The 21,760-nt window shown below is 38.2% G+C and overlaps 1 protein-coding gene across 1 annotated transcript in view; it reads left to right on the top strand.

Annotated features, from left to right (window-relative positions):
• The window catches only part of DOCK4 (dedicator of cytokinesis 4), a 430,451-nt gene that overhangs the window by 241,779 nt on the left and 166,912 nt on the right, over positions 1–21,760 (top strand). The window contains exon 13 of the mRNA XM_042922426.1: positions 16,976–17,101. Within this exon, the coding sequence (XP_042778360.1) occupies positions 16,976–17,101 (126 nt within the window). The remainder of the gene's footprint in view (positions 1–16,975; positions 17,102–21,760) is intronic.

Here is a 21,760-nt window from a genome sequence, read left to right as displayed (position 1 = left end):
TATTTATGTTCTAGTCCAACTTGCCTGGTAATGTAGAAGATCACAATCTAAACTCAGACCACCTTTTTCTCAGACCTGTGCACATCTCGTTAGGCCAAACTGACCCACAAAGAAAAAGTAACTGCAGACAGAAACTTTCGGGTTCAGGGACAGCCCTAAGTGTTCACAAGTCACACCTATGGCACCATTCAGGCTGTAGTGAGTGGTGAGGTCAGTTTTCCCCTCCTTTTCCCAAGAGTTGGGGAGGTAACTTGGGTTTTATCTCATTCACATAATGTCATACATCGACCACTAAATAAACAATAGACCTGGAGCCCATGAGGGCAGAGTCCCTAAAGGATCAGGAGGAGATAGTAGAATATATCATGAAGTTCTATACTTCAGAAACTGGTATGTATACTTGTCTTCACTTTTTCTGTGACCAGTTGTGTATGGACCAAATGATTTAATTTAAACGTACCTCACAACAAACAATCCTAAAATTTGTATGGAACCACAAAAGACCCTAAATAGCCAAAGTAATGCTGAAAAAGAAAAGCAAAGCTAGAGGCATCACAATCCCAGACTTCAAGCTACAATACAAAGCTGTAGTCATCAAGACATTATGGTACTGGCACAAAAGCAGACACATAAATCAATGGAATGGAAGAGAAAACCAAGAAATAGACCCCAACTATATGGTCAATGAAATCTTTGATATAGCAGGAAAGAATATCCAATGGAAAAAGATAGTCTCTTCAACAAATGGTGTTGGGAAAACTGGAAAGCAACATGCAGAAGAATGAAACTGAACTACTCTCTGATGCCATACACAAATATAAATTGAAAACGGATGAAAGACCTAAATATGAGACAGGAAACCATCAAAATCCTAGAGGAGGACACAGACAGCAACCTCTGTGACCTCTGCTGGAGTAATGTCTTACTAGACACATCTCCAGAGGCAAGGGAAACAAAAGCAAAAATGAACTATTGGGACCTCACCAAGATAGACAAGCTTCTACACAGTAAAGGAAATAATCAACAAACCTAAAAGGCAGATGGGAGAAGATATTTGCAACTCTGATACCTGATAAAGTGTTGGTATCCAAAATCTATAAAGAACTTATCATACTCAGCACCTAAAAAACAAATAATCCAATGAAATGGGCAGAAGACATGAATAGACATTTTTCCAAAGAAGACATCCAGATCCCTAACAGACACATGAGATGCTCAGCATCAAACATCATCAGGGAAATAAAATCAAAACCACAATGAGATACCACCTCACACCTGTCAGAACAGCTAAAATTAATAACACAGGGAACAACAAGTGTTGGCAAGGATGCAGAGAAAGAGGAATCCCCTTACACTTTTGGTCCGAATGCAGACTGGTGCAGCCACTCTGGAAAACAATATGTAGGTTCCTCAAAAAGTTAAAAATAAAACTACCCTATGACCCAGAAATTGCATTGCTAGGTATATACGCAAAAGATACAAAAATGAAGTTTTTAGGGAGTACATGTACCTGATATTTGTAGCAGTATTATCAATAATAACTAAACTATGGAAAGAGCCCAAGTATCCATCAACTGGTGAATGGATAAAGAAGATGTGAAGTGTGTGTATCGTGTGTGTGTGTATATATATATATATATATATATATATATATATATATATATATATAAAATGGGATATTATATATATTGGGACATATAATGGGATATTACTCAGCCATCAAAAAGAATGAAATCTTGCCATTTACAAGAACATGAATGGAACTAGAGTGTATTATGCTAAGCAACACATATCAAAGAAAGACAAATACCATATTTCATTATTGTGTGGAATTTAATAAACAAAACAGATGAGTGCATGAGAAAGTCAGAGGAGAGAAGAGAGAGAAACAAAGTACAAGAGACTCTCAACAATAGAGAACAAACTGAGGGTTATTGGACAAGGATGACTGGGGATGGGCTAGATGGGTGATGGGTGTATTAAGGAGGGCACTTGTAATGAGCACTGGGTGTTGTAAGTAAGGGATGAATCACTGAATTCTCATGAAATCAATATTGCACTGGATGTTAACTAACTAGAATTGAAATAAAAATTTGAAAAAGGAAAAAAAGATGAAAGGCTTTCTAATGAAAAACTGTGAATTAGAGATAATTAAACCCTAGGACATTGTGATAGTTAATTTTGTGTCACCTTGGCTAGGCCATAGTACCTAGATATTTAGTCAAACATTATTCTAGGTGTTTCCTGAAGTTATTTTTAAGTGAAATTAACATTTAAATTAGTGGACTTTGAACAAAGCAGGTTGTCCTCTGTAATGTGGGTGTGCCTTATCCAATCATTTGAAGTTCCTGCTAGAAAAAAGCTGACCTACCCATGGAGGAAGAGGGACTTTTGCCTCCAAACTGCATTCCCACTTGAACTGCAGTATCAACTCTTCCCTCAGTCTCCAGCCTGCCCCTCTACCTCCGCAATTGCTTGAGCCACTTCTCTCTCTCATCTCCTCTTGGTTCTGTTTCTGTGGCTGATTAAGACATTCACGGTTCCATTTTTTACAAACATCTTTTCTAGTCTTTATGGCTAGATTTTGGGGGTAATTTTGGGGGGTGGTGTATATTGTCACTAACTGCATACGTATAATTGTGTATTCTTTTATTGCTTTAAAAAAATTTTATTAGGACATTTTCATCTTCCTTGTTAATACAAAGTTTTAATAAATGTCAATTAAGCAGCTCCAAACAAGCAAACAAACACTCAGTAAGATTTCAGAGATACCACTTTTTTAAAGTTGGGGCACCTGGGTGGCTCAGTTGGTTGGGCAACCGACTTCGGCTCAGGTCATGATCTCGCAGTTTGTGAGTTCGAGCCCCGCGTCAGGCTCTGTGCTGACAGCTCAGAGCCTGGAACCTTCTTCAGATTCTGTGTCTCCGCTCTCTCTGCCCCTCCCTTGCTCACGCTCTGAGTCTCTCTGTCTCTCAATAATAAATAAACGTCAAAAAAAATTTAAGCTAATCTTGCCAAATTTATTGGTAGACTTCTAGGCAAATCCTAGTTAGTTTTGTTCTAAACCTTTTGGGTTTCATGATACCATGGACTATTTTTTATCATTAAATACCCTGTAGACCTGTGCTATCCGGTTCGTTGGGCACTAGCCACACGTGGCTATTGAGCACTAGATATGAGGCTTATTGCACTGGGATCGAGGTGTGCTGTCATTATAAAAATACATACTGGATTTCAAAAACTTCATACTTAAAAAAAAAACATAAAATATCCCATCAATAATTTTTCCCATCAGTAATTTTATATTGATTACATGTTGAAAGACAACATTGTGGAGACATTGGGTTAAATAAAATACATTACTAAAACTAATTTTGTTTCTTTTTACTTTTTTTACCATGGCTACTAGAAAAGTTTTTTTTTTTTTTTTTTTTTTAATTTTTTTTTCAACGTTTTTTATTTTATTTTTGGGACAGAGAGAGACAGAGCATGAACGGGGGAGGGGCAGAGAGAGAGGGAGACACAGAATCGGAAACAGGCTCCAGGCTCCGAGCCATCAGCCCAGAGCCTGACGCGGGGCTTGAACTCACGGACCGCGAGATCGTGACCTGGCTGAAGTCGGACGCTTAACCGACTGCGCCACCCAGGCGCCCCTAGAAAAGTTTTAATATAAATTGGTGGCTCAAATTGTATTTCTATTAGACAGTGCTGTCCTGGACTTGATTTAAATGTTTGTTTTGTTTTGTTTTTTCAGTTCTTTTCATGCCTCACAAACATGATTCATTATGCCTTGCTCCTTTCCTGCTGTGGGTATTTAATGGTACACATTTGTAGCCATTACGTATCTTGTGGTTTCTGCCCACAAGGGAGAGTCCCTCTACTCCTAATTTCCCTTCATTGACCTCCTGTGTGAATAGACACATATGAAACTAGCCCCAGCTTGCAGTTTTTCCCATGGATTGCCTTACTGTCCCTGCTGTCACAGATGCAGTCTTGAGTAAGCAGGATGTGTTGATCTGCTCCAGTAGATTTCTTTGCCAACTCCTTATGGACTCCGAACCCTTTTCCTCTTTCCAGTGTGCCTTTATGCAGAACAAAATTCCTCAGTTCTTACATTATTTGAAAATATCATTTTCCAGACTCTGATGTGATTCCCAGTTGCCTCTAGGATCACGGTAAAGGTCTCAGTGGTGGGCTTTGATTTATACCTCCAGATAGATTCCTAACATAACTGATTCTGTATCCTATGAGGTCAGGGTTCCACTAAAGCCAAACTGCACATTTCTCTCTGCTTATATATGAGAGTCATTTTATAGAGAGTGTAGCCTTTAAGAGCTTTGCCTCTGGAAATAAGATGCCCTAGGTTTGAATCCCAGTTTTACTGGGATAATAGTAATAGCACCTTCTAAGGGCTTTCAGAGGGATTGAAAGAGAAAACATATGCAAAGCATGTAACACAACACTTGATGCATATAAGTACCTGTTCATTGTTAGCTATTATTGTTTTCCCTCTTTGGAGTCATCATTGCGTCACCTTGTTTCATTTTCTCAAAACGGATCCTGATTTGATCTCCTTAATGAAGACTTTGAGAGTAACACAGTTGGATTATTGATAGGTTGGATCATTGAACTGGTCTTTTCCATTTATCTCTGCTGATTTGATTGCTAATATCTCTTCCCAGGTCTTTTAAATTTAATTGTTTTCCTTGTGATAACATAGATTAGCTCCAGGAAGAAAGGGCAGCACATCTTTTTCCTTGCAAAGTTCTAGGTGTTTAGACGTGCTCCCCATATTCCACGTGCTTTGTCAATTTTATTGACCTATGGATCACTTACCCTTGCTGGAATCCTGAGTGAGACTACCAGTAAGTGACATCGAAACCACCTTATTCCCTTAATGCTACCTTTTCTCTTTACAACCAACATACTGAAATGAAAAACTACTTGTTGCATCTTTGGAAAGAGTGAAAGAAACCATTGTACTGTAGAGCCCTATGTAAAAGTTTCCAGCCTTGGCAGAATCCATCCTCCATTTTGTTGCCTACTGTAATATGTAGATTGACTTCTACTGTAGAGCCCTGTTTTCCTGTTCTTATGATCACCTTTCCCCATTCTTCTTTTCAGTCTGAGCCCCAGCCAGCTGCCAGTGGCCAGCATCTGTCTGCCTTCTATTGCTCTGGTCTTGCCACTGAAGTTTCTAGCCTTCAGTCTTGGTGGATCATTGCTTGATGTCACCTTGGTCTATTCATACCCTTCTTGTAGAAAGACAATTATGAGAAGAGAGGTATTCAGGAGCTGTTTGGCTTTATTATTGGAAGGAAGGCTCTCTAATGACTTCCTTAAACATAGTGGAGGAAGCAAGGGTATACAAAATTGAAATTGGAGATTGGGATGCCTAACATTCAAACTATCCCAGTGGGTCGATATATTGACTTCCATTGTTTTCTCCTCTGACTATGGGATTGGTGATTGAATGGAAGCAGTACAGTCAGAGGTTTTCAAGAGAACTGGTTTTATTCAACAAAGTATGGGGTTTTTTCCTGCTTTCCTCCCACTATTCCTTGGTTATTGGTACTTAAAAGAGAAAAAAGAATAACATTGAAATTAGTTTTGGAAACACATTCTACCACCTAATTTCCAGGTCCTTTATGCTTCATTGATGTCTTCCTGTCTCTTAGAATTGTAATCTTGTCTATTTAATAAATAAAGGGATTTGTCTAGTTAACTGACTCCACCCCCCACCTTCCCCCCTGCCCCTTACCTAAAACTTACCTTGCAAAGGTACATTAACCACTATCTTTGTTGAGTTTCGAAACTGGGAGAAAATTGGGAGAGATCCATTTAACTTTAAGGAGAAAAAAAAAAAATCTATGGTTAGGTTTCGTTAGCTTGAGTAATTTGAAATTTCCAAAATTGTGCTCTGTGGGAATTTTAAAATCCAAAAGTAATATTGTAAGAATTTGAAATTCTAAAAATAGTCATGAAAATGAGCCTGGTTTTGGTTTGCTGAGCAAATGGTTATTATAAATGTCACCTCCAATAGATGTTAGCAATTGAATCCTAGGAATGTGAACTAAGACTGAGCCACTGTGATTTACTGAGGCAAATTCAGTTCTGTGACTTGAAGTAAATTGTGTAAAAATCATTGGCTCTGGTTCAATGTGTCCTGAGAGAAACGTCAAAATCTTTTCATATTATCTGAGTATTTATGAAATCCTATTTCCTATAGTTTGCACATGTAGTTTACAACTAGAAGAAATCATATTGACTAATCACATCACTTTCTGCAGTCTTTTTTTTTCTTTTTTTGCCTTAGCAAGATGAGCATCCGTGGTTGCATTCCTACCAATTGTACGTTGTAACCCCAACAGCAGATTAAAAGGAATTACCTAGATGAGGAGCCCATCTAGAGGCTCTAGATGGAGGGAGTGCAGTTTAATTCTGTGCAGGAAGTGAACATTGTTCTTTGTTTGGCTGAAGTGAAGAGACTTTTGACAGTTAGATTGCATTTTTGGGGTTGAGCATCCTCCCCTTACAGAGCAATGCAGCCATTTAACTCCGTATTATTGAAGTATAATTCTTGAGAACTCTATTGATGCTTCTGAATTTTGAACACTGCATTTAGAAAATTTGCTTTCTAATATTGTTAAAAGAAGCTGGTACTTATTGGCATCATCGTTTGGCTGGAAATGCAGTATGTGACCTTTTTCTGCACCTTTGAAACTCCCTAATTGTTAAACCATGCTCTCTTTATTCTAAAGTTGTTTTTTTTAAATTTTCAACTACATTTACTTCCAGAAAAGTTACATGATTAGTACAAAGCATTCCTAATTTCTCAAAGGTTAGCATTTTACTACATTTGCTTTATCCTTCACTCCCTCACAGTCACTCATTCTCTCTCTTTCTCTCTTTCTAGTTATTTAGTGTTACTGAATTGGTATAATCCCTAAGGTTGCTTCAGTGCCTTTAATGTTTATAAATATGTGTGTGTACATACACAGTATACATACAATACACACAAACACACAAATATATATGCATATATCATACACACAGCACATACATTTTTCCCCCTGAACTGTTTGAGAACAAAGTATAGGCATGATTCCTCTCTACCTCTGCTTACTGTATGACATGGGACCGTAACTAAAATACAATGATCAATCAGGAAATTAACATTGATGTAACGTGCTTATCTATAGGTCTTACTCATATTTTGGCAGTTTTTTTGACGGCCTTTATAACAAAAGAAACCCAGGCTGTACTGCACGCGTTTGTGCTAGCTTTTCAGTTTAATCTAAACTTTAAACCATTTACACTTTAAACCATTCTCTTTGAATGACCGTGAAGAAAAAAAAAAAAAAAAAAGAGTTCAAAATATGGTATTAAATGATGCTCTAATATGTTTTTAGGAGCAGCTGGGTAGTTCAGTCAGTTTAGTGTTCGACTCTTGATTTCAGCTCAGGTCATGATCTCGTGGTCGTGTGGTTGAGCTGCGTGTCTGTCAGCACAGAGCCTGCTTGGGGTTCTCTCTCTCCCTCTTTTTTGCCCCTTCCCAAGATGCTTTCTCTCTCTCTCTCTCGCTCCCTCTCAAAATAAATAAATTAAAAAAATACATTTTTAATGCTTCATGCTATATTTAAGAAAACCAAAGTATAAACTAATAGAAGTACTGATTAGAGCTTGATTTTATTCTCTAAATTACCTGTATTTTGCTAACTTAGATATAATCACTAGCAATATTGTTAGGAAAATTTGCTATTTAGAAAAAATTTGCAGTTTATAAAGGCAAGTATTTGAATAAATTAAAAAATCGAAAGTTATACTCATATGAGTATGCATAAGTATACATTTAAACAAAATTTTTTTTAATGTTTACTTATTTTTGAGAGAGAAAGGGAGTGTGAGTGGGGGAGGGTCAGAGAAAGGGGAAGACACAGAGTCCGAAGCAGGCTCCAAGCTCCAAGCTGTCAGCACAGACTCCATTGCAGGCTTGCAAACCACGAGATCATGACCTGAGCTGAAGTCAGATGCTTAACTGACTGAGACACCCAGGTGCCCCGAGTATACATTTTTTAAAAAGTAGCTTCCAGCCACTAGCTTATTATGTGCTTCGTGTTTTGAAAAAAAATTACAATAATAATAATTATTGCATAATAGTAAAAAACAAACCACTTTTCCACCTTGACCGAATCCTCAGTATATACCATTGAAATGTTGATATCCAAAAATCATAAAATAAGGATGGAAATTTCAAGGTGAAAATGTTCCAATGTTAAGAAGGAAATGTGAATTCCCTCTGAATGGTCTCATCCATTCCTATAATTACAGCTTCCAGTATATGCCAGTGGGCCACTCTCCATCCTCATTTTTGGTCAGTAATTTTCTTTTCTGGATAAAACTCAATGAAAATAAAAAATTTCAGACATCTCTTAAGTGTTTTAGGTTGATGTTCGATAACTTATTATGTATTCCTTTAGTCTTATTTTTGCTATAACTGTGAGCAATGGGCTAACCACTTCTTTAAAGAAGACATGGAAGTCTTCCCAAAACCAGAAATAGCATATCTGTGGGCTAGCAATTACAATTACAAGAGTATTTGCACATACTTATCCCATTTACATGTTAGAACACAGGCCTCCCAATGGACAGGGTTACCAATTCAGAGATCACAGGGAGTTGATTTTCAGAAGGTGAGCCTATAGTCAAACCCTTTGATTATCCTCAATGGTGTCAAAATTGCATCGTCTGAGAGTTAAGTTGATTTAAAGAAATAGCAATAGGCACATTCACAAACTGAATAATACTGATTAAAAGTCAGAAGTAGAGGTGGGACTATTAAGAGAGAAGAGTGATTTTCTTTTACTTTATCTTTTTCTTTTCTTTTCTTTTCTTTTCTTTCTTTACTTCTTTCTTTCCTTCCTTCCTTCACTTTAAATTAGCTTTGAAAGTACATCTGAAAGAATAGATACATCCTCAAATTTGAGCATTGGCAGTGTTAATGGTACCTTGTCTAGATTTTCAAGATGGCAGTGTTAACTGACAGTTGTCCTTTGGGTAATCTGGTTCTGCTGGCAGAGGATTAAAGCAGCTAGGCTCCTCCATCATGTAATTAATGATTCAGTAGACTTCTAGTGCTGTCACACGCCCATTTTATTTCTTTCTCTAATCTGGCTCATTTTGACGTTCTAGTGTCTTCCTAGTGCTTCTGGCTTTTGCTCCATCGACTCATTTTCCAACAGTGCTATCTCACTTGACAGCACTCTTACTAGATATTTGGTTTCCTTTCTTTCCTCTACTCCAGAGACCGTGAGATAGATCCTGTCTCTGACCTCTCTGTGTGAATACCTCGCTTGATCCCACCAGGATTTTATTACTTGCTGCAGCCAGGATCTACTCCTGGAAGTTCTCTCTGGCTTTGAGTTGGGCCCACATTAGATAAATGCCTGTAGTGTATTTATTTTAAAAGCCAATTATCTTACCTCACAGACCCCACATGTAATATCCTAATACTCAAAGCAAAACTCTGATGATAGATTTTGTAAATCAAGCACATGAGAGGGAATAGAAGTAAAAATTCTTGCTCTGATAATAATGAGGTATGAAATATTTCATAAATAAGCAGATTTGACTGAAGATGATTTTATGACAGAATCTAATAATACTCTCTTTTGCAAGTTTTGCTGCTACCTCATGATGGTTGTGATTTGGTAGTTCACATTTAGAAGTCCTAGCAATTATGTTTTACCCTTAGCCCCTACCTCCCAAACACAAAGGATGAAAATACTGTCAAGAAATAGTGTCTTTAGAGTTTTGCTACAGAAGAGCAGCATGAGGAGCTGCATAGACCCACCCCAAACAGAAACAGCTGCAACTGGTAAGGATCATATATTTAAAGAGTGCTAAAATCAGAACATTTTTCTAAGAGCATACAGCATGTAAAGAGATACTTATTCAAGAGTCCTACTAAATCTTGATAAGAACAGAGAGAGTTGGTGACCCTGTGCCACTACCCACTTCCTCCTTTCCACCTGCCCCTGCTCAGCATGATGGAAGTTCTCCTCCAGGCACGTGTGGCTGAGAAGATGGGGCTGCTTCTTCCCTGAGCTCTCAGTCAAGGGATACAGTGTCTGACTGAAGGGTGATGGCTCCTTGTATTTTTCAACTCCCTTAGCTCTGAGATGCAGAGGCTAAATTTCCAGCCAAAGTGGCTGAGAGCTAGGGGGCCTCCCTTCTACCCAGCCCCCATTCACAGGGCATTGGCTCTGCCTGAGGTACAACAGGCCAGGAATATTGGGGCAGCACTTGCCCTTGCCCAGCTTGCTCACTGGATGGAGGTGCTGCATGAAGAGAGGCAAGTTGAGAAAATCGGAGTTACTGCCCCAGTAAACTTGAACCTTGCCCCTTGAACCTTGTCCATGAAGCAAGAGTGTGACTCTAAAGAATAGCCTACCATATCCACCTCCAACTCTGGAATAAGGGGTCAAAGATTTAGCTCAGGGAGAGAGGCAGCCCATAAGGAGAGAAAATTCAGAAGCTCTTCTGTAAGGAAATGACTTTATTTGAAACAGAGTATTCAGGAATTTAAGCCTGTGGGAATTCTTGAGAATTCAAGAAAAAACTGTAGATTTTAGAAAAGGGTGGGAGTTTTTTTTGAAAAAAAAAAAAAGAATGAAGAAAAATGAACAGAACCTTAGAAAAATATACCATCAGTGCATCAACATAAAAAAAAATGGGGATACCAGGAGAGAAGAGAGAGAGAAAGGAGGAAGAAAAGTATTGGGAGATATACTGGCAGAAAACTTCCCAGATTTGATGAAAAATATTTATTTGTACATCTAGGGAGCTCATTGACTTCAAGTATGATAAGTAGGAAGAGATCCACACCCAAATATATCATAGTAAAAATGCTGAAAGCCAATGACAGAATTCTTGAAAGCAGCAAGAGAAAAACTACTCATCATATACAGGGAAACCCCCAGGAGATTACTACCTGATTTCTCATAAAATACAGTGGAGGTCAGAAGGCAGTGATAACATATTAAAAGTGCTGAAAGTTTAAAAAAAAAAAAAAAAAAGTCCACCAAAGTGTCAATCAGGAATCTTATACCCAGCAAAACTACCTTTCAAAAATGTAGGCAAAATAACGACATTCCAAGACAAAAATAAGTTTTTGCTAACAAATGTGCTTTGTAAGAAATACTGAAGTTCTTCAGGCTGAAAGCAAGTGACCCAGACCATGATCCAAATCCTCATGAAAAATAAAAAACACCGCTGAAGGTTAATTATGCATTTATAAAAGACAGTATTGATGACTGTTTATCCTCCTTTCTATTCTTTTTTTAAAAACTCACAGCAGTTTTTTTTTTAATTAATTTATTTATTTATTCATTTATTTTGAGAGAGAGAGAGAGCATGAGCAGGGTACGGATGGAGAGAGAGCGAGCGAGCCAGTGAATCCTAAACAATCTCTGAGCCATCAGCATAGAGCCCAACACAGGGCTCAAACTCATGAACTGTGAGATCATGAGCTGAGCCAAAATCAAGAGTCAGATCCTTAACTGACTGAGCCACCCAGGAACCTCTTTCCTGCTTTACTCCTTTCTTTTTTTAGCTAAACTTCCCAACCCAGTACACAGCCCCATTTTCTATAGTTTCTCAGGTCAGATACTCAGGAGTCTACCATGATTCCTTATTTTCCCTCATTCCCTCACATGTAATATACCGTAAAGACATGCATTCTTTTATGGCAACATATAGCTTCTTTATCACTTTTTCCATCTCGGTTGCAACCATATCAGCATGACCCTCCATTATTTCTTGCCTTCATATCTGTAATGGCCTTCAGTTGTGCTCATCAGTTCCGCTTTTTACCTTCCCAGCCCCATTTTCCAAAGAACACTAAGAAAACTTTCTTAAAACACAAATTCTCCAGTGACTTCTTGTTGCATTTAGAATAACAATAATTAATTATGGCCTCCAGGACTACTGCTTATTTTTCTGGCTTCCCCTGTGCTATTAGGAATTTCCCCATCTTCACGTATGGCTGTTTGTACACCATTGTCTACTTGTATTGATCACTTGCGTCTATGTCAGATCTCCAGTAATTGAATATTGTACATGATAGACAGATTTGCCCCCAAGGCCTCCATAGAACTTCATCATTCAAATATCCAGAAGATTTACAATACTTGGCTTAAACTAGTGGTAAGTGGGTGTGCCTTTTGAAAGGAATATCGTCTTTGTGTATGGCACTTAGGGAATGTTGAACATTTTTTTGATGGAAGGTAATTTGTTGATATTCATGGTAGGGAGGAACAAGAACAGAAACAGTGATGTTGTGTAATAATAGTCGGGGCATTGTTAACAGCAGCTAACATTGTTGAGCATGTTCTTTGTGCCGGGTATCACCCAAAGTATTTTATGAAGTTGTTATCACTATTAACTTCATTTTACAGATGTGGAAACCAAAGCACAGAGAAGTTAACATTTGACAGAGTCATGAAGCTCTATGATATATTTCTTAACTTTCACACTTAATCATAACATGTATTTATCAAATGTATTTGTCATTTTTTATTTTTGCTTTGCTGTAAATTCACAGCTACAAGTTATTTGGTTCATTGGTGGCAAATGGCTGATATAGTCTAAAATTAATTTTGCCTGCTACTTACAAATCATGCTGTGCTTGGCATTTTTATATAAAAGTGCAGAATTTCATGAATTTAAAAGGAACCATCTTAAGGATTGAGTTAACTTCAATTCCTGTGAAATTAGAGCTACCAAATAATCAGCCACATTTGATTCTACAGAAAGTAAGCCTTTCTTTCCTACACTACTGCTCTGTATGCTGAGCATGAGAAATAGGTTATTTTGTGACAGACTCTAGATTAATTAATTTCTATGCCTTTGTTTAAAATTAGATATCATATCATTATAATTGGCTCTTAAACATCTAGGCAGATAAAAATGTTCAGTTTAATGATCGCTTCTTTTAATAAGAAGAACAGTTCTCCCTTAGCAATTTCATTTTTGGTATGTATATTAAGGACTGGAAAAAAGTGATTGTAAAACATTATTTATATATTTTGTAAAATTAAAAATCTAACCTAATTCTTCAGCTTATTGGTTGTCATAAATTCCTGTTTGTTTTTTTAATCTTCCCTGAACTTTCAAATTCCCTCAGTAATTTTTCCTTATTTTAATATTGCTAGCATATGCTTAGCCCATTCTGCTTTATGTTTTATTTATATGTGCATGTTTCATGTTCAGTATCATATATATCCTTATATCCCACCTTCCACCTTCCTCTCAAACTGGAAGTTCTCTCCATACCCAAAGCGGGCAGGTTGAATTGTGGTTGGAATAAAATAGTGTACAAATAAAATTTTAGTTCTTAATGTAATTAAAAAATTTTTATTTGAGTATAATCGGTATACAGTGTTACATTAGTTTCCAGTGCACAGCACATAAAATTTTACAAGTGGCCCCAGCTCCAGAGATAGCAAGTAAGATGAGGCTAGAGAAGTTGGCTAACTAGGAAAAGAAGAGAAAGAAAAATACAGCTCTGTGAACATACCCTGTGTCATAAATGACCACTCCTGAAAGGATAGGGCTAATCCTCAGGATTAGCCCAATTTCTAATTGGAATGGGTGAATATTTGATGAGTCTCTCCCTTGTAGTGATGAGTAGTTTCTTCATCTTAGTGCATTATTTCTTATTGTTCTGGTGACTCCATCCTGTTGATTTTTGTCATGATAATTAAGGGCCACAATAAAAATAGGATCTAGAGTTTCCTTGACTGAAAAATAATTAGTATTGCAAAAGCTCTTTATGTGTTAGCCCTTTTGGATTCTTGCTATATCATGTTTTTTCTTTGTCTTATTGAAAGTATACCCACGCTTGAATGTTTCATGTTGAGTGTTGTGGGTATTTTTTTTCTTTTTAATTTTTTTTATGGAAACTGAGTTGGTGATTTAGGAAGAGCCAAGTACATTATGGTGAAGCCCTCAGTTCATTTGGCCTTTCCAATTCTTGACTATCAGTGAGCTCTTTAGTCTGAAGAAATTGAGTCACCTCAAAATGATAGTACCTTCCCCTCTCCTCCAAATTGGTTTCACTGGGCAAGACAAATGAAATCATTACACCTTGGCCTTTAATCTATAACTACTAAACCTCCAGAATGAAAACTGCCATACCTTCTAACCAAATTTTAGGATGTGTTCAACTCTTAAATGCAAGGTTTTCCTTCTCCCTCATAGTATTTTGTCTGTTTTCCTCTGTTATTTTCTCATTCCCTTCCCTTATCTACTAGCTGGCTCCTCCCTGTTTTCCCCTGAATGGGTCCGCTCTACCCTTTTGCGTTCCTCTCATCTCTGTAGCGCCTACTGATTAGAGTACATTGATGTATTTCTCTTTTCGTATTTATATCTATGTTCTTCCCTAACACATATTGTTTTTCTATCTTGGATTTTATTTTCTTTGTTTTTTGGGTTTTGTTTTTTTTTTTTTTTGCTTTTTTTTTTTTAACCCATCTTGGATTTTCTTAAGCATTATCTCTGACTGAATGCTTTTCTTCTTTCATTGTTTTATCTTCTGTTAAGTATTGTTTATGTTAAAAAAAAAAAAAAAAAAGAAAAAGAAAAATCACTGTTGGTTAAATGAGTTCTGGTTCCAGTAGGGTAAAACCAGAATCCTAGTCACTTTCTTTCTTCTAGCCCCTACGCTGAATAGCATGATGTCTTTGCTTCTCATTTCCCTTCAGATTTTTTCTTACTTTACACATTATGTTGCCAGTGCCTCTGATTAGATCCTTTGATGAGAAGTCCTAGTAAATTGATCTTCACTTGCAAAAAATCGTACGACCTCAAGAATTTTCTTAAGTCCATCTGACTCTCTGTGTGAAAGCATTGCTTATAGTACCCCAGATTTGAAGTGTTCTCCCCAGCATGAGGAACTGTTCTTAGGTACCATGTCTGGCATGAACTGCCCTTCTACGTATATCAGCTTCTGATGATGTTAATGGTGATGGTGTGGGTGAGTATTTTGGAGGCAAAAGGACAGAAGTGGGAAGAGAACAGAAACACCAGTAATGAGGTGGGGGTAGTGGGAGAGTGTGAGTCAGGAAGAAATAGCTGCTGGGACAGATGGATTACAACACATGTTAGTTTGTTTTCATTTTCCTGCCTTTGGGTTTTAAAAGGAGCCAATAGCACCACATAAAAGTATCCCAAAGCTACACAAATTGTGTCGCCATCAAACCATCCAGACCAGTTATTCCCCCCTCCTTCATTCCTTGTGATTATCGAGGGACAGATGCTCCTCCATTCTGTTGCCTTCAGTCTCCCAACTCAGATGGAGTGGGGCGGGGAGGGAGATAAAGGATAGATAGGTAAAAATGGCTTGAAGATTTAGTTAAAGTTCCTGAGTACCTGCCACATTTAACCAAATTCTGACAACAGCTCTCTGACACATTCTCTTAGACCCACACACCAGAAAGTGTGAGGACATAATGATGCAGTACTGTCCTGCTGTTCTTCTCTTAAATCTTTGCCCCTTGGGTATACCTCATCAGACTGGAACCCCAGGGAAGGCTCCATCTTCTCTATGAGCCTATTTCTTTTTTAAACAAAATTTCCTGATGTTTTAACCACTTTATGGAAAACCAAGCAAACAAACTAACAAAACACTTCTTCTGTTGTTCTTACTGTTGAAGGAGAATGAAAGGAAAATCCTAATGTAGATATGTGGTAAATAAGCTTTGCATTTCTTTTTGATTCCAGCATGAATGTTGTCATGCTTATGGTTCATGTTTGCGAGAGCATTGTAGTACTGTAAATGATGAATGGGGAATGGTAACTTGCACATGGTAAGTAATGATATAGGTAGAGAATCTTTGGAGTATAGATTTATCATCCTCTTAACTCCACCATCCAGATTCGTTTTAAAATTGTGTGCAGGTTAATTATGACTGGAAGTTTTAAAAATAAGTCCCCTTTGATTGGCTTCATTTTCTATCACTAATGGAAGTAAGGAACCCTCTTTCCTTTCCTTTCCTTTCCTTTCCTTTCCTTTCCTTTCCTTTCCTTCTTTTTTTGTCTTTCTTATTTAAAATAATAGAAAAACAGTAGGGAATTAAAAAACAGAAAGAGAAGTAGCATCCCAGAAATATACAAACATATTCACAAAAATACAGCATTAATTTCCTTTCTGTACTTCTTGCCTGGGAGTTGGGGGAATAAGTTACGAGAAATGTGTCATTCATCTTTTATATATCCCACTGTAGTAATGTCACTGTAATTGGCTTTTTTTTTTTTTAAAGATAATTTTACTACTTTACTGACTAAATGCCTTTTTGTTTGTGGCCTGCATCCTGCTAAATTCTTCTCAGTAGAAAATAATGCCATTATGAGTTTCTAATGTGTAGAGTATTAATATAATCTTACTTTCATTATAATAACCTTTGTTACTTAAGTTTAAGAAAATCTCTGAATATCCTTAAAATCCTTGAATTATTATATGACTCTAGATTTGTGTACACCTTAATGATATTGTTAACTTCATAGGTTTTATAGAGTTAAAAGAAATTAGAATTCCCATTTTGAGATTAGTGTCCTCTAGGGCTAGGTAGCAGTCATCAGTTGCTGGCATGAGTATCGGAGTGGGGTCATTTCTTCTGGTGGGGGGCTGGAAAAGAGGGTGTAGGGGCCAGAAGTCACACTTCTTAATGTTATGTTCAAATTTTTTCCAGTTGCTATGAACCTTTTTAAACAGGGGAAAAGGGAAAACCCAAATAGTCAAGTTGGAAAAGTGTTCTCTAGAAATTACTCCTATAGATTCTGTTGATTTTGTCTGAATATTAACCTTTTGTTTTAACAATGCCTTCATAGTTGTGGGCTTGTTGAAGCAAGCTCAGATTTCCATTCATGCTATTTCTGTCCTATTTTTTACTCTGTTATCTCTCATTTATTTTAGGTTTAGCAGTTTCCCTACAACTATTGCATGGAGACATTGAACAAATCAGAAGAGAATACTCATCAGTATTTTCTCATGGAGTGTCTATAACGAGAAAGTTGGGTTTTTCTAATATTATTATGCCTGGTAAGTGATGTGGGATGGACCAAGGGTTGACATATGGGTGTTATGTCTGTTTTTGACACTTGAGAAATTTTTCAAATTTGTCAGTTTCAAAGAGTTCAAATGGACCATGCTAAAGAAGGAAATGAGGTGTATGATAATAAATAAGCAAAAGTTTTTAAAAATATCTTGACATTTTTATTAGCGTGGGTAACTTGTAGGGCCATGTTGCATTCTTTATGACCATGATAAGAAGGAAAACTGAAATAGTATCCAGAAAATACTTCCTTTGGTAGAAAATGTTAGTGAAGTCACTAAGGGGAAGTCCTTACAGCTTTTGATAAGAATAATTATTGGGCAGCAGCTTCACCTTCCTAAAGGATTTTTCTACCCAAGATATATATATGTAAATCAGCAGCCATATACAAATACCAAATGTTTTTCGCCACCTTTCCTAGTTCTTTTTGAGATGTATTTTTCAGGTCTCTTTTAGCAATGTAAAAGGACAAAAAAAGTAGGGGGGGGGAGGGTTCATTTCTACGTGGAGAAGGTAGCAGTTAATGAGAATCACACTATCCAAGTAAATGCCAGATAGTAGTATTTCTCATTGCCCCTCATCCCACCCTCCACAACCAAGAGAAAAGTAGACCAAATGAAATAATCTCAAACTGTTGACAGTATTTTTAGAAATTATATCCTGTAAATCCCACCTGTGGAAACAAGTGCAGGAAGTTGCATCTGACAGGGCCTTTGGCACAGCTGTAAGAGAGCTGCTAGGACTGCCGTGGATAAAGACCTAATGTGATAGAGAAAGTGCCTGGCATTGCCCTGTTGCAGCATCTTGTGATGTCTCTGTGCAAACCTATTCCTGCGGGGAAGGCTAACAGAGAGCCTGGAAAGTTTCCTGAGGTGACCTGACCTGGCTTAAGGACCCATTCTGCTTGAGAGTCTCATGCTACTCTTGTTGAAAATGACTGTGTATATAGAACTGTTGACTTGGTGGCCTGTGATTCAGTGGCTCCTGCACCCCTTCATTATTTCCTTCAGTTGCTATAAATAACTGGTATTTTCCTTTGTAACAAAAAAAGAAAAAAATTCATGCCACTGGGAAGCAAATTGATGGGCAAATCTAATATAAAAAACATATTTTCAGACAGAATGCAGACAGCTGCTGGAAGAATTCCTCAGCTTGGTCTCTGGGCAGTATCATTGAGAAGTGGAAAAATATAAAGCAACATGACACTTCACCAGCTGAATAATTGTCTGGGATGTGCTGTGCTCATGCCGCCTTTGTCTGGCTTTAATGATGGAAATGAACTTTCTCTGGAATAAGGCTCGCTCCTGTCCCTTTGCTGTACTACATTAGAGCGGCATTGGTCCCCCTGCCCAGGGGATCAGTCCTCGTGGACACAAGTCCGCATGCCAGCGATGCCAAGAGATGATTTTTAAAGCACCTGCTTCTTTTTCTTTTCTCCTTTTTCTTGGGTGGCTGCTTAATCTTCCACATTCGATGAAGAAGGGAGAGGTGTGTATATTTACACAAACAGCTGAAAGCAGCTTTAAAACTGAGTGGAATTTTTTTTTTACATTGCCAAACATGTGTTCATTGTTTTGTTTCCCTTTGTTATTTTCAGAATGTTGACTTGTCAGTTAATTCTCACTGGTGGCTCTAATGAAAACTTGAGCTGAATTCTTCAATGAGACAATGTAGGAGAACAACATTTCTAATGTCAATGTTGCACTGACAGTCTGCTGGCATGATTTTTTTTCTTTTCATTGTCTAGACTCATCTTTCCGAATTGATTTGTGTTCTGCTAGGGGTCAGGACAGGTGAGGCCCATGCTTATCCCCACAGGACAAGGTCATCAACATAGTCGCTGCCTCTCTACAGAAGGAGTTATCTGAGGTCTTGACACTGATGGGAGCATACACAAAACTTCTGCTGAGGATCATAGGATGTAATCAGTGCCAGACTCTTTTTGGAACGGGGAAAACACAGAAGCAGAAACTCTCCCCTTGGTCTGGCTATTGTAGGGGCACGTCTCTAAGATGTCACCTAGTGTGAAGAGGTGATCTGGCCATGTGCTTTCAAGCTGCATGACCCTTCCCTGTTGTTAAGCGTTGGCCATCCAGCACTTTGTTTCTTATGGTGTCCAGTTTTCAAAGAATATAAGTCACTTTCTTTGAAGCTCCATCACTGCTACGTACAAACCAAATAATTCTGCAGAAAGTTCCATGGTCTGGTCTCTGGGCCCATGATGGGGAGAGCAGCAAAAATATTTCAATCAGTGCTCTCCAGTAGAAATGTAATTAGAGAGCCATAAATGCAATTTTAACTTTTCTAGTAGCCACTTTCAAAAGAGTAAGAGCAAAGAGTTGAAATTAATTTTAATAATATGTTTTATTTAACCCACCACATCCAAAATATTATCATTTCAATAGGTGATTCATATAAAAAATTTTTAATGAGTTATTTCACACTCTCTTTTTTACCCTCCATCCCTGAAGGCTGGTGAATATTGTACATTTATAGCACATTTATTTCCAGCCAAGTCACATTTCAAGTACTCAGCTGCCACATGTGGCAGTGGTTACAGTATTGGACAGCCTTCCTCTAAATGTCTTAACAGACTGTGCAGAGTAGGACTTGGGCCACTGCTGAATATCGGGAAGGACTAAGTTTCCATCCACCAGACATTTTGGAGCAAAGCTAGCTGATGTGTCAGGAATGTCATGGAAGGTCAAGCTGTGCCTCCCCCAGCCTGAAGGCCCATTCTGACTGAGTTTATGGTTCTTTTAGGCAGCATGATCATTGCTTTCATCATTGCCTCGTGACTTTGTCTTCCCCATTTGTGCATTGTTCCCTTGGAAACTTGTTCTCATGTATCAACTGATTAAGCTGTCATTGTTTGTTAGGGTAAATTCAGTCTTCGTAGGAGATCTTTGAAGCTCCTAACCCTGAAAGGAATTGAATAAAAGTTGTGGAGTGATGGGAAAGGGAGGGGTTGAAATTTGGGAGGTAGAGGCTCACTTTGAAAACAATTAGCAGAACCCAGGTTTCAAATGGCTGCCAGTGGTAGTAGCTTTGATCTTCATCTCAAGATTTATTTAAGTTTAGTTTTCAAGTGTCATTCAGAGTAAGCCTCCTTTTTCTTTGGGTGTTAGGTGATCACATAAGTCAAATTTCTATTTGGTCAAAGCTGACTAGATAATGATTTGCACACTGGGGTGAGAGGAATGTTGTGCATATGTTTGCCTCGTGTTTAAGGGGATATGAAGTTCTGTTCTTTCAAGTATAAATGTTATTCTTTATCACTTACTGACAGAGACATATCAGTAGATGGGACTGCCTGAGATAAGCCTTCTTTTGGCAAAAGCAGGTGGGAACCAGTGTGATATAATTCAAACTTCCTTAAAAATACATCCTAAATCTAACCAAAGCTCACCACCCCTCACTCCAAGTCACTGGACCTCCACGCATGTAACCACTTGCCTGAGACCTGAACCCCATGATCATGCTAGAGGAGGGGGTTGTGGACTTTCAACCAATGAATTCCACGGTGATCCAAGAGGTGGAGGTTAAGGATCATCTGGGTTATACTGAGGTGGGATTCCAGCCCCAAATCAGAATGGTGAAGGAGCTGGCACCTCCAAAAGTTTGAGGCTTACAGGCCCCATTACACAAGGGTGTAGGACTTTCCCCAGCTGGCCCTACCAGGTATCCTTGTCCTAGAATATCGTGGGCATCAGGGAACCACAGCCCATCTCTACTCCTGTCTTTATGCAACACTGTTCTGGCAAGACTATCATGGATGCTATTATAGCATTTGCCATTATTTTCTTAGTAGTCCACAAAAATTGAAAAGCTACCCCCCAAAAAAGTTCAATACCTCATAATACTCTCCTAAAATAAGGCAAAACAAAAATGAGAATGACACAAAAAGGAGAAAAAAACATTGATAAGTTTCACCAAAGATGCACCATATGTGAGAAATCCAAAGTTCAGTTTTCAGCCCATCCATAAATTTTCCCTTTCTGTTTTCTGCTTTGATTTCCAGTTACCTGGGTTCCTGTCCTGTCCTTGCCCTCACCCATGAAGTTATCATTAAGTGATAGAATCTTGGGTATAGTTGGCATACATAATACATGGTAATACATAATACAATATGTATGAGCTTTCTATAGCTGCTCTTACAAATCACCACAAGAGGGGTGGTTTAAAACACCACAAAAGTCTTATCTTGCAGTTATGGAGATCAGAAGTACGCACAGGTCTGGCTGGGCTAGAATCCGGGTCTTTCGGCAGGGCCGCATTTCTTCTGATGGCTGTAAGGGAGAATTCATTTCCTTGCCTTCTCCAGCTTCCAGAGATTGCCTGCACTCCTTGCCTCATGGCCCCCACATCATTCCTATGTCTGCTTCCCTCATCATACCGCCTTCTCTGTCTCTGGCCCTCCTGCCTCCATTTCCCTCTTTTACATTTTTTTTTTTTTTTAATGTTTTTAGTTTTGAGAGAGAGAGGGGCAGAGAGAGAGACACACACACATACAGAATCCGAAGCAGGCTTCAGGCTCTGAGCTGTCAGCACTGAGCCTGACGCGGGGCTCAAACTTGGGAACCGCAAGTCAGGGACCTGAGCCAAAGTCGGTCGCTTAACTGACTGAGCCTCCCAGGTGCCCCTCC

The sequence above is a fragment of the Panthera leo genome, chromosome A2 (genome assembly GCF_018350215.1).
Source record: "Panthera leo isolate Ple1 chromosome A2, P.leo_Ple1_pat1.1, whole genome shotgun sequence".
Taxonomy (NCBI): domain Eukaryota; kingdom Metazoa; phylum Chordata; class Mammalia; order Carnivora; family Felidae; genus Panthera; species Panthera leo.
Note: the sequence above shows the minus strand (reverse complement) of the source record. Positions and strands in the feature narration are given on the sequence as shown.